Below are 14,170 nucleotides of genomic sequence, written 5' to 3'. Positions count from 1 at the left end.
AGAAGACTAAGAAGCAGTGATTTAAAATAGCAGTTACAGTACAAAAAGCTAATTCTTGCCCAGAAGAAAATTATCTATTTTTCCACATGATCCATTCATACAAGTTCTTTTAAATCTATTTTTGTCATACGTACCTGCAGCCCCTGTTTAGGGAAAACTTCTGCAAGGAATTGTGAGTAAGATCAAAGCAGGGACTGCAACTTTTAACCAGCTATTTCAGATTCTAAAATGAAGTTGTGTGTACCAGCACAACATTGTCTTGTAAATTGTGCACGTTTTCTACTGGACAAACTATATTTTAACTAAAAGAAAAGGAGGACTAGTGGCACCTTAGAGACTAACCAATTTATTTGAGCATAAATAAACAGACTAACAGGGCTGCTACTCTGAAACCTATATTTTAACTGTAGCATGGCTGGGAAAATAGCTCTGTGTGAAGTAGTCCCAACAGAACCAGAAGCTGCATGGTAACTCTCAAGCTATAGTTTTGAGTTTCATTCCAAACTGGAAGGCTGAGCTCGGTGGTGAGAACTTTCAGGCAACTAGGAACGCATTTTACGGTTGTTCGGTGGGCGACAGCATCCCAAATTCAAGGGTTTGGCTGAAAGCGGGAGAAAAATCAATGGTTTCCGCTTGGTTTGTTTTGAGATTTGTTGGAAGGCCGTGTTCAATTCATGCGGAGTTAAACAGACCGAACGAAAAACTCTACCTTAAAAGCCCCGGTTCAGTTCGGTTTTTAAAGCCCAGCTGCCCAGTTCTGACTCGTGCTTTTCCTTTTAAGCCTAGGAGGGGCGCTGATTCCTGGCTGGGAACATCGACGGAGCTCTTTTAAGCAAAAACTGCTGGCGGCAGGTGCACGCTTGGGGCTGTCCCTGGCTTTCGTAGTCACTTACCCAGCAGTGAAAAATGGGCTTCCGACGCGCTGGGGCCAGTCATTAGATTAGAAGCCGGAGCGATATAAGCTCCACGGGGAGAGGAGGGGACAGTGGAGCCCAGCTCAGCCCGGCCCCTCGCGTGGCAGCTCCTGGCTCTGCCCCCGGCCGCCGAAGAACAGTCCGAGCGGCGGCTCCGGCTGCCCCCGCCTCGCCGGAGCGGGGCCCCGGCCCTGGCAGCGCGGCGCTCGCCGCCCACCATGGGCTGCGGCTGGGGCGCCCCTCTCCCAGCTCCGCCGGGCGGCGCCCCCGAGCCCCATCCCCTGGCCTAGCCGCCGCCGCCGGCGCCATGGGGGGCGGCTGCGAGAACAGCAGCGCCCCGAGAGCCGAGGGCGAGGCGTGGGCGGGGTCCCCGTGCGACGAGCGCCTCTGCAGCTCCCTGCCGCTGCCCGCGCTCATCCCGGTCACCGCCCTGTGCCTCGGGCTCTTCCTGGTGGGGGTGGCGGGGAACGTGCTGACCCTGCTGGTGCTGCGGCGCTGCCGGGAGCTGAAGACCACCACCAACCTGTACCTGGGCAGCATGGCCCTGTCCGACCTGCTCATCCTGCTGGGGCTGCCCTTCGACCTCTACCGCCTCTGGCGCTCCCGGCCCTGGATCTTCGGCCAGCTGCTCTGCCGCCTCTCCTACTACCTGGGCGAGGCCTGCACCTACTGCACCATCCTGCACATCACCGCGCTCACCGTGGAGCGCTACCTGGCCATCTGCTTCCCGCTCAAGGCCAAGGTGGTGATCACCAAGCGCCGGGTCAAGGCGGTGATCGGGGCCCTGTGGGCCTTCGCCCTGCTCTCGGCCGGGCCCTTCTTCTTCCTGGTGGGCGTGGAGCAGCGGGACAACCAGACCGACTTCAGCCGCGAGTGCCGGCTCACGCCGCTGGCCACCGAGTCCGGCCTGCTGGGCATCATGTTGTGGGTCACCACCAGCTACTTCATCCTGCCCGTCCTCTGCCTCAACGTGCTCTACGGCCTCATCGGCAGGGCGCTCTGGAGGAGCAAAGTCCGGCCCCAGGGCCCCAACGCGGCCCTCAGGGAGAAGGGGCACAGACAGACCATCAGGATCCTGGGTGAGTCCCAGGGAATCGGCCCCTTCCCTCACTCGCTACCCAGGTACCGCCCAGCTCCCCCCAGGCTGGGCTCGATCAGCCATGTACAGACCATGGCAACCTTGCACCCTCCCCGCGACCCACCTCTGCGGGGTGGCTCCAGGGTGAACTGCAGGGTGAAGAGGCCTGAGAACTTCATAGGGCACAATTCGGCCAGTGTCTGCACCCTACCGATTTCAGCAGGGATGTGTCTGAGAGCGGGGACATCAGAGGTAGAAAAATCCCTTAGGTCAAACTGCTCAGTGGGGCCTGATGACCTCTGACCGCAGCAAGCCACCACTGGTCCCTATAGATGTACTCGGCCAATTTCTAGCTGTAGGTGAGGTTCATGCTCTCTCCAAACCTTTGCCCAGTTTAAAATTACTCTAATAATGAGGCTTCTGCCTCTTCCCTGGGGAGATTTTTTTCCCCTTGCCTAATAGGTTTCCCTGTTAGCAGATTTTCTGGGGTACTTGCTAAATCTTGCTTTCATACATTTACGTGCACCATAGTCGTCAGCACCCCCCAAATGCTCTTGGTTATAATATTTTATTTTAAATAATATTTGGGATGTCTACTACCTAAAATACTTCCTAACAGCTAACTAACTTCACTAACTTTATCTGTGTAGCACAGCTGAAATTCAGCCGTCTCAGAGGTGGATAACCAGGCTGGCAGCAAGGGAATGGAGAATTTGGGGTCAGGTACATGTTTACGAAAAGGGCTAACAAATCATTATGGGCCCATGCAGCAAAGAAGACTTGTGATGAAACCCTGGCTCCATTGAAGTCAATGGTGATACTCCCATTGACTTCAGTGGCACTGATTTTCATTCCTTTACTTCTAAGGCTTCATCTGACACACCTATTTTCTATCAGACAGCTACAGGAGAAATGCAAAGGGTTGAACAGACCCTGCCGGTATTTGAACATATGGCTCCCAGCCGTCTATGTATTTAGAAAATATTGATTAGACCACAAAGCCATGCTTGCAGGAACGCATAACATGCATCTGCAAGCAGAGGAGATACTAAAATACTCTGTAAAAGAACAGGAGGACTTGTGGCACCTCAGAGACTAACCAATTTATTTGAGCATAAGCTTTCGTGAGCTACAGCTCATTTCATCGGATGAATCCGATGAAGTGAGCTGTAGCCAGTGGTGAAGGTAAAATGCAGACCTTACTGGAATGGGGCTGCTCTGTCCCTCCCGGAAGGGGCATGGCCTTGGGCGGAAGGGGCTGGGCTGGGGGTCAGCGTCCCACAGCCAGTCCAGCTGCGCTCCCTGGCCCGCGCCACCCAGGGCTCCAGTGGCAATTTAAAGGGCCTGGGGCTCCGGCTGCTGAAGCTGCAGCAGCAGCCGGAGCCCCGGGCCCTTTTAAATCGCAGCCCCGGGGCAGCTACTTCTTTTGCCCGCCCCCGCCCCCGCCCCCCCCCCCCCGCGGTCGGCGGCCGGGGGGGGGCAAAAGGGGCAGCGATATTAAAGCGCTTTAACATCGCTGCCCTTTTTGTGCCCTCCATCAGTGACCCTACCAGGTCGTCGCTGCCCCTTTTGCGCCCCGCCATTGGCCTGGTCGGGACCCGGCAGGGCCGCCGGTCGGGGGCGCAAAGGGGCAGCGACGTTCAAGCAGAGTTCTCAAAGTGCTGCCACAGCACCTCTGTAATGTCAGCCGTGCCGGCCGGTCCTGGCAGCCGCCTTTTACCGGTGCGCCGTACCAGCCCGGGCCCCGTCCTTTCAGCCCTGGCTGAAGCTCACGAAAGCTTCTGCTCAAATAAATGGGTTAGTCTCTAAGGTGCCGCAAGTCTCCTGTTCCTTTTGCGGCTACAGACTAGCACGGCTGCTGCTCTGAAACCACGCATTGAAATACTCTGTGATATAAGTGCTTAGAGAAAAATGTATACAATAGATTTTAGAACTTTGGTTGTTGTTCAACAATTCAGTTATTTACGTGCATTGACACAGTTAGTTTTAGGTTCTTAACACTTATAGAGTTGAATTAACATTGCCAGCGTTCATTTTTGTAATATATTGGCTAATTTTAAAAGATTCCAGTTGTTGATTGAGCATCATTTCTACATTATGGCCCGATGTGTCAGAAGGTTTTTCTGCCTCTGTTGCCATACGTAAAGCTCTTTTAACAAGAGAGAAACTAACTGCATACAGAGGGCTGTCAGTTGCACAAAGCAAAGAAACTAAAGCCACTAGAGAAAAATACGTGTTTGCGAACTTCTTTCAGATGTAGTAAACTTAGATACTTCTTTTAACTAGAATAGGACCAAGTTTTCTGACAGAAATGTGAATTTCAAGGTGACAGTGTCTTTTGACATATGGGTCAAACGGATCCTTGGTTATTCCTTTGAAGCTAGTGGAATTACACAAGGGATGAATTTGGACCATTAAATTTTTTCTATAATTGACTGGCCATATGTTATCTTTTGAAAAGTCACAAGTAATACAGAGGAATTGTATGTGTTTTGTGAACTTGTAAATAGAAATAATTAAAAATAATGCACACGGTAAATTATAGTAAGAGCCCAGTAGAGAGAACACATTAACTGTGCAGCATGTTAGAACAGGCATAACAGTACAGCCCTTTTCAACGTATCCATGTTTAAAAATAAATCGATGACAAGAATACATTTGCTGTGCACTTTTACAAAAACACTCCTCATTCTCAAAAAGAAAAGGAGGACTTGTGGCACCTTAGAGACTAACCAATTTATTTGAGCATGAGCTTTCGTGAGCTACAGCTCACTTCATCACGAAAGCTCATGCTCAAATAAATTGGTTAGTCTCTAAGGTGCCACAAGTCCTCCTTTTCTTTTTGCGAATAAAGACTAACACGGCTGCTACTCTGAAACTCCTCATTCTGGTTTTCTTCTTAATTTTCATATTACATAAATGAAGTTGAAAATGTTACATAAATTCATTTTTACTGTGTTTGCTATTATAGGGAAGATACAGTAGTTTACAATTTTATATTCACTAAAGTATGTACTCATTTAAATAATCTCTAGGAATGTTGCTGGAGAGATTCCCAATTACCTTATTTTGTTCTGAAAAGTAGTTAATGGATGTGATGCTGTTCCCATTTTCTTACACCAATATAACTTCATTACTTCACTGGTGTTACTCCTGATCTACTCTAGTGTAAGAAGAGGAAGTCATGAGAACAGAATCAGATTTACAATATATTATATGTTTTGGTACCTAGACATTCAAAATGTTAGTGGTTTAATGAGTCTGAATCCTGACCATAACTATTTTGTGTGTGTTGTTTTGTCTTACAGCTGTGGTGGTTCTGGCATTTATAATTTGCTGGTTGCCATTCCATGTGGGCAGGATCATATTTATAAACACTCAGGATACCAGCACGATGCTTTTCTCCCAGTACTTTAATATATTCGCTTTGCAGCTTTTCTATCTGAGTGCATGCATCAACCCAATCCTCTACAACCTCATTTCAAAGAAATACAGGGCAGCCGTCTACAAACTACTGCTCCCACGCAGATCTGGAAAAAGGGCTTTCAGTGCTACCCGAGATACTGGAGGCTACACTGAGACCAGCGCTAGCATAAAAAAAGAGTACATAACCCCCTTCTGAGACTGCTTCGCAGATGGACTTTTAGAGAGATATAGGAAGGGCAGTTAATTCTAGCATTATAGTCATTAAAGACTAGATTTTTGTTTTGCTATTTGTGGAGTTCTATAATTCTTTGTATTTTTTCTTAATACTTGTATTGAATAGGCAACTTAGAATCATGAGACTGGCATACAACTAGTGAAAGGCAACAAAATAGCAAAGGGCGAGGTGACGTCAATTACCCAGAAACCCCATTGTTAACTTATTACATGTCAATCAGTAAAAATTGCTATGTACAATTTTTAGGACTGTCTGTGAGAGACAGTGCCAAATATTGAGGTTGTTCTGTTTGGGTTTGATAGCCACGGAAGCTCCAAGAGCACCTTTGCCCTTTTGAAATTGATTTCTCATTAACAAGATCTTACAAACTATAAGGCCCAACTGCAAGGAGGTCTGTGCAGGTGCAGGGGTCCATCCATATGAGTGTCCTGCAAGATTGGATTTTAAGATTTTAGGGTCTAATTGTGCAAACATGAGTAACTTTACTCACATGAATAGCGTCACCAAACTCCCCCAAGTAAAGTTGCTCATGTGCATGCTTGTTTCCAGGATCAGTCCCTTAGGTATGACCTGTACAATTTAAGGGGTCTCTAATTTATATAATATGGACCAATCCTCTGTAATAATTTTAATAGTAGTGTTGTTCCTTATTAAATATGTGCAATAATTAGCTCACATTAGGTTAACTTTCTAGTTGTGACGGAGACCACAAATTTTAAACCCAGAATATAAAACTAGATGTTCTAGTGAGGGATGTGGTGGTGTCAGGCAGAGCTATAGGAAGACAAAGTATGGTTATCTATGGAGAGTCAAAGCATATTGCTTATACATGAAGAGCCAAATTCTTCTTTCAGCTACATTGATGTAAATCTGGAACAACTCCACTGAAACCAATGGAGTTAAGCTGCATTCACATCAGCATAATTGATCATAAGGCTATACTTTAATTTTAGTTGCGTTTTAACACATTAGTTAACCCATGTTAACTACTGTGGTTGTGTATCCTTAGTGTAGTAACCCATGTGTCCTGTCTACACTAATGTTTACAATGGTATGAGTGGACATGTTAAAACATGACTAAAAATTCCAGCATAGACTCCCCGAGAAAGCAGCGTTTGACCCAAACCTTTCCCAGGCGTTAAAATTCTCAGACAAAACCCTTAGTTTAACGAAAGGGAGCACGGGCTGGCTAGAGTAAAGGCCCTGGGGCAGAGGAGCCAGTTAGCTCATGGCATGCCATACACATACAGCCTTTGCTTTGCAGCAACGTCTCACCACAGCAAGGCTGTTTTTTTTTCCCCCTTTCAAAATGTTAAATTAACAAAAGAACAAAGACTATTTGCTAGTTTGTGGATTTGGTAGAACACGTCATTTTCTCCTGTGAACTTTGTAAATAAATAGATGTATTTAAAACAAAGCCTGGTGGCATTGATTTGTGAGCTTCACTAGCCTGATACTAATCTGTCTAATCTAGATCAGATAATCCCACAGTGTGGTCTGCTGAGAGCTGGTGGGTTACATGGTGCTGGCCCCTCCTCTTCATTTCCACTTGCTAAATGTTATTGAAAGACCTGCTAAAAGCACTTTAAATACTTCCTCCCTGTTACTTTTCATTGTGAGCAATTCCTGTAGCTTCCATGGGGATGTTATGTGATCATACGTAGGAGGGGGAGTGGCCCCCCTGAACACAAACAAGAGGGGAGGTGCCCCCTGTGATTGTGACTAGAATGGAAAACCATCCACCAGACACACCCTATATAAAATGTGCTCCTTACTTTGAAGAAGTGTCAGCAGCTCTGTTCTGTCTGATCTGTAGCATTTATGGCACACCAGCCACTGTAATGTCAGTTTTCAGAGTAGCAGCCGTGTTAGTCTGTATTCACAAAAAGAAAAGGAGGAGTTGTGGCACCTTAGAGACTAACCAATTTATTTGAGCATAAGCTTTCGTGAGCTACAGCTCACTTTATCGGATGAAGTGAGCTGTAGCTCACGAAAGCTTATGATCAAATAAATTGGTTAGTCTCTAAGGTGCCACAAGTACTCCTCTTCTTTTTGTAATGTCAGTGTAACCCTTTAATGTTGGAGCCCTGCATTCCTGCTCCATATCAGCTTCCGGCAAGCTATTTAGAAGTTGCCTTGTTTCTTAGTCGTGGTACACCTGGGCCTGGATATTATGATTGGGAGATAATGCATTGCTGCTGATCAGCGCAAAATGCCAGAAGCAAACTGGTTTCCGGTTACCGTGATGGCATGAAATCTGCCCTGTTTGGTAGGAAGATCATTTGTGTCCCCATTGTAAATACCCCCTTTCCAAGCATCACAGAATACAGTAACTCCTCACTTAAAGTCGTCCTGGTTAACGTTGTTTCATTGTTACGTTGTGATCAATTAGGGAACATGCTCGTTTAAAGTTGCGCAATGCTCCCTTATAACGTCGTTTGGCAGCTGCCTGCTTTATCCACTGCTTGCAGGAAGAGCAGCCCCTTGGAGCTAGCTGGTGGGAGCTTGGAACCAGGGTGGACCGGCAACCCCCTATCAGCTCCCCACTCCGCTAAATTTCCTGTGCAGCAGCTGCCCAGCAGGCTATCGACTGCCGGCAGTTCAGCTGTCCCTCCCCCCACTGCCATGTGCTGCTCCTGCCCTCTGCCTTGGAGCTGCTCCCCGAGCCTCCTGCTTGCTGGGGGGTGGGTGTGGGGGGGAAGAAAAGGGGGGCTAATGTCAGGGTGTCTCCCTCCTCCCTGCTCCTGCACCCCACTTACCTCATCTCCATAGAGCAATGGGGACACACGATAGGGCTCAGGACTGAGGGAGCTTCCTGGCAGAGCTGTGGTCTCAGCCTGCTGATTAACTTAACAGGGCAGTGTACTTAAGAGTGGGGCAGCGTACTTAAAGGGGAAATGCGCATCTCTCTCTCTCTCACGCGCACGCGCGCGCGCGACACACACACACACACACACACACACACACACACACACACACACACACACACACACACACACACACACACACACACACACTCTGTGTGTCTCTGTCTCTGTCTGCCATGATGTCTCCCCTCCCTCTATTCCTGCTGCCTTGTAGCGTGTGAGGCTACATTAACAACGAGTTAACCCCTTGAGGTCTCCGCCAATTGCTAGTTCATCATTTAGCAGTAAGGCATTCCCTGGGAAATATCCCACCCTCTGACTTTGCCACCTCAACCAAGCTTCACAATCATCATTGCTGTGTATAGTATTAAATTGTTTGTTTAAAACTTATACTGTGTGTATATATATATAATCTTTTGTCTGGCCAAAAAAAAAATTTCCCTGGAACCTAACCCCCCCCATTTACATTAATTCTTATGGGGAAATTGGATTTGCTTAACATCGTTTCGCTTAAAGTCGCATTTTTCAGGAACATAACTACAACATTAAGTGAGGAGTTACTGTAAATATATTCAGAAAACCACAACTGCAAGCTTGTGATGCGCTTTACTTGAAAACAAATACATATGCACATAAACTAACCAGAGCTTAGAGTGGTTCAGAAATGCTGGATCTGCATTGCCTTGGCAGTCAAATAGTACAATGTTAAGGACTGGGATGGAGAATAATATTAGAAATATTGTAATGCTGAGCTATAAATCACTGCTTCATCCTCACCGTTGTCAGCTCTGGCCATCCCACTGTAAAAACAAGATAGAGCAGAAATAGATTTCAACTACATTCCAAGATGGGGAACGAAACTAATCAGCAGGATGGAAAGCCTTCCATATGAAACAATTGGGATTTTTTAAAGAGGAGACAGATAAGGAGGGACATAGCAGGGGGTACACAAATGATGAATAGTATGTCAGGGCACTCCGATTTACCCTCTTGAAATACAGGAATAAGGGGACATTTGATTAAAAACTGAAAGGCACCAAATCAAAAACGTGACAGAGGGAAACTATTTTGCACAACTTATGATTAGTCTGTGAAACTCATTGTCACAAGAGATCAGTGTGGTGATTTGCTTAGAGTTATAAACTGGCTATTTCTCTGACTAACAAAGCAGCCCACAGTCACATACCCTGTTGTTTTTCGGTTGATTGGTTGGTTTTTTTAAAGCACCTAACATTTGAAAAGGCTAAAAACACTTCATGCTCCTAGGTATAAACCAATGTAATCAAGGGGACTGGGAAGAAACTCCCCCACTGGGAGTAAGTTCCAAAACTGTCCACTCTGGTGTTTCCCACCTTATTCAGGCATTGGGTAGAGGCCTCTGCCAGAGACAGAAAGTGGACTTGGGGCCTGCTCCCACTGCCATTGAAGTCAATGGCAAAACTCCCATTGGCTTCAATGATGCAGGATTGAGCCCTAGATGAACCACTGCTCTTACCTAATATGGCAGTTCCCATGTTCCTTTTAGGTTTCAACAAAATATTAGGCCTTAGGCATTTCTTTAAATAAATGTATTTTGTGCCTCTCCCCCAACAGACCTGCCTGAGGTATGGCTTGGCAGGTTATTGTGGCCCCATGCAACCTGATCTGCACGTTCTGCAAAACACAGAGGCTCTGGTCACCGATTTTTACTGACTACTCACCAGTTTAGATATGCACCAGTAAGGTGAATAATGGGGAAAGTATCAGGGCTTGAGCCAAAGGCCACTGAAGGCAGCCAAAAGACAGGTGATTTTGGGTAGGGCTCATATTCCCACAGAAAAAGGCGGGTTAGTCAATGGTACAGAAGAGTGAACAGTTACTGTCATAAATATAAAGGGAAGGGTAAACCCCTTTAAAATCCCTCCTGGCCAGAGGAAATCTCCTCTCACCTGTAAAGGGTTAAGAAGCTAAAGGTAACCTCGCTGGCACCTGACCAAAATGACCAATGAGGAGACAAGATACTTTCAAAAGCTGGGAGGAGGGAGAGAAACAAAGGGTCTGTGTGTCTGTCTATATTCTGTCTTTGCTGGGGATAGATCAGGAATGGAGTCTTAGAACTTTTAGTAAGTAATCTAGCTAGGTACGTGTTAGATTATGATTTCTTTAAATGGCTGAGAAAAGAATTGTGCTGAATAGAATAACTATTTCTGTCTGTGTATCTTTTTTGTAACTTAAGGTTTTGCCTAGAGGGGTTCTCTATGTTTTGAATCTAATTACCCTGTAAGGTATCTACCATCCTGATTTTACAGGGGGGATTTCTTATTTCTAATTACTTCTATTTTTATTAAAAGTCTTCTTGTAAGAAAACAATGCTTTTTCATTGTTCTCAGATCCAAGGGTTTGGGTCTGTGGTCACCTATGCAAATTGGTGAGGCTTTTTATCCAACATTTCCCAGGAAAGGGGGGGTGCAAGTGTTGGGAGGATTGTTCATTGTTCTTAGGATCCAAGGGTCTGGGTCTGTAGTCACCTAGGCAAATTGGTGAGGCTTTTTACCAAACCTTGTCCAGAAAGTGGGGTGCAAGGTTTTGGGAAGTATTTTGGGGGGAAAGACGTGTCCAAACAGCTCTTCCCCAGTAACCAGTATTTGTTTGGTGGTGGTAGCGGCCAATCCAAGGACAAAGGGTGGAATATTTTGTACCTTGGGGAAGTTTTGACCTAAGCTGGTAAAGATAAGCTTAGGAGGTTTTTCATGCAGGTCCCCACATCTGTACCCTAGAGTTCAGAGTGGGGGAGGAACCTTGACAGTTACCCTCCAAAATTCCATGCAGCCCTTCTTTTTTTCCGGAGGAAGGTAACATCTGTGAGCTCACTGTGGCAGTTGGGTCCAGAGAGCTGTTTGGTTTTGTATTATTTATATTACGGTAGTATCGATGCCCCAGCTGACATCCAGGACCCCATTGTGCTAGGTACATAGTAAGAGACAATCCCTGCCAGAAAGGCTTACAGGCCAAGTACAGATAAGACAGATAAACAGTGCACAGTCAACCTGTGGAAATCTTTGCCAGAGGATGTTGTGAAGGCCAAGACACTAACAGGGTTTAAAAAAGAGTTAGATAAATTCATGGAGGATAGGTCCACCAATGGCTCTTAGCCAGAATGGACAAGGATGGTGTCCCGAGCCTCTGTTTGCCAGAAGCTGGGAATGGGCGATAGAGGATGGATCACCTGGTGATTACCTGTTCTATTCGTTCCATCTGGGGCACCTGGCATTAGCCACTGTTAGAAGACAGGATGTCTAGGTGGACCATTGGTCTGACCCAGTATGGCCATTCTTATGACAAAAGAAGAACTATGGGCCCCATTTTACAGCTGCTCTTACACAGACAGTGCTTTTCATTCAGCATGCTTCAATGGCGGTGAATATCATTCACCCCATTTTACAGATGGGGAAACTAAGGTACTGATAAGTGACATGACGTTCCCAAGATTACACAGGATGTCCATGGCAGAGACGGGAACTGAGCCCAAATCTGTATGCCCATGCAGTGCCTTAAACACAAAGCCATCTTTCTTCCAAGCTGGGAAGCAACTGTGTTTTTCTCTGGTCCTTATGGAATTCCCACTTGCTTTTGGTTTTGTTATAATACACTAAACCTGCTTGCCTTCTTCATGTGAGTAGCCCTTTGGAAGTCATATGAGAAAGGCAAGTGGGATTTGTTCCTAAGGCATTTTCTGTGAGGACTGGAACTTTTAAAATATCCTTTCAGAAACATTACAATTATAATAACTCTAGTAAATGTGAAAATCCAGGCTGAGCAGCATTTAATGGATTGTTCTGATCAGAAAAAAATAGTGTTTGTAATGGACTGTAAATGGGTTCATTGGAGAAGTGATTAGATTGGCTGGCTGGCTAACCTTTACTTTCTATGGAGACCTGTGAATGTTCCATTATTTCTCCACCGATCTCTATGGGGACACAGCTATGGGCAAAAGAATTATGCTGAAAAGTAAATTAGCCCAGGTACGTTCACTCTTTTGAGAGCAAAAATTCTCCCCCAGAGTTGTATAGTCTAGTATGCTGGATGGGGTTTACATCTTTTTTAAAAGCCTTCACTAATGTAAGCTCTGGTGATACTTGTCCCCTCCTCCTGGAGCCCAGTCCTGGCTGACATTCGCCATCTGCTTTTTCTGGATATTGTACGCGTGTCTCAGGGCAGCAGGCGATTGTGTGTTTGTTGTAGGGGAGCCTAGCAAGAGGAACTCATTCCTCATTGACATCTGTCTCAGCCAATCCCTGTTCACTTATCAAAGGCATCTTCAAACCATTTTCTGAAGGTATTTTGGCCCTGCCGGCAGCCCCTCATTGATAGATGTTTTATATGCTGTTTTTCTGCAGTTGGGGAGAGACACTTTTGAAACTAAGTTCCCAGCTCAGGACTGCACTTCAACTTCAAGTTAAACACATGGTTCAAGTGTTGTGTGAATAGGGGCCTAAATTATTATAATTCTATCTAGTCATAGCAGATAGAATCTCTTCATAGCTACCAATCCTAGGCACTTATATGGCCCCTGCCATAGGTGGCTGGCCCCAGTAAATGAAGTAGCTCCAGAGCCCCAGTGCCAGAGCAGGTGCTCCCATTTGGCCAATTAAGAGGGCAGGGCGACATCTTTGGGCTATAAAGAATCAGGGAGGCCCAGTGAGCTAAAGTAGACTGTTTCAGTCTGGAAGGGTAGGTATGAGCTGCTGGAGACTAGGGGATTGTGGTAGGGCCAAGAAGGAAGCTGAAGGTAGAGGAGCACTAAAAGAGGTTTGCTGATATCCCTGAGCCAGGGCCAGAGGGCTGAAGGTAAGAGGAAAAGCAGTGGAGGGAGCTGCCTGCTGACTCTAAGCTGGAAAGCCTTCAGCCCTTGGCTTTGGAAATGGGAAAGTAGGGCTATTTACCTGCTGACATCTCTAGGGCGGGAGAGCTAGACCAAGAGGAACTGAGGGTGGGGCGTGAGGGATACTCCCTTGTCAAGGATGCACCTAGCAGAAAGATTATAGGATGACTGGCTGGAGGGGCTAGTGTGGCCGCCCTGGTACAGGGAGAAGAGAGGGCTAATGGGGAACATGTGTGTGGTCAAAGGTGCTGGTGTGTGGTACGTGGGTACTGAGGAATGAGAAGACTTGAGGGATGAGAGGACTACTTGTACTGGGGTGACAACTGGCCTATGTGTTTGGATTTGTATTATGGATCATTGGCACACTGTTTGGGTAATAAACTGCCCCCAAGAAAGACTGAAGTGAAGTTTTTTGGGTCACCTGAAGGGGGAAACTGAGGCAGTATGTCTCTCGTGCCTCCTGCAGCAGGATGGCACTTCAGGCAGGACCAGCCCCCATTCCTGTAATATCTGAGCAGCTCTCACTCTTTAATGTATTTACCCTCACAACAACAGTGTGAGGTCAGAAAATGTTCTTATCTCTAATCTTACAGAAGAGGAATGAGGCCCAGAGGGACAAATGGCTTCCCCTAAGTAGCCCACAAAGTCTTTGACAGATCAGGGAATTTTTAATAGCCTGATCACTAGACTAGACCATTCTGGAGGAAGATTTACAGTTCTGAGATCAGTTGCCGGGGGTGGGGGGGAGTTAGAGAGTAGGTTGTGCTGGTGGGTGAGTGGCACAAAATG

General features: G+C 46.4%; 1 protein-coding gene across 1 annotated transcript; it reads left to right on the top strand.

Annotated features, from left to right (window-relative positions):
* The first annotated feature begins 1,221 nt into the window (after positions 1 to 1,221).
* MLNR (motilin receptor) lies at positions 1,222 to 7,007 on the top strand. The gene is made up of 2 exons (XM_074943681.1): positions 1,222 to 1,993; positions 5,301 to 7,007. Exons 1-2 carry the CDS (start codon positions 1,222 to 1,224, stop codon positions 5,612 to 5,614), a joined length of 1,086 nt encoding a protein of 361 aa, XP_074799782.1. The 3' UTR covers positions 5,615 to 7,007.
* The last annotated feature ends 7,163 nt before the right edge of the window (positions 7,008 to 14,170 follow it).

Source organism: Natator depressus, chromosome 1, assembly GCF_965152275.1.
Source record: "Natator depressus isolate rNatDep1 chromosome 1, rNatDep2.hap1, whole genome shotgun sequence".
NCBI lineage: Eukaryota > Metazoa > Chordata > Testudines > Cheloniidae > Natator > Natator depressus.
This window is presented reverse-complemented; position numbering and strand designations above follow the sequence as displayed.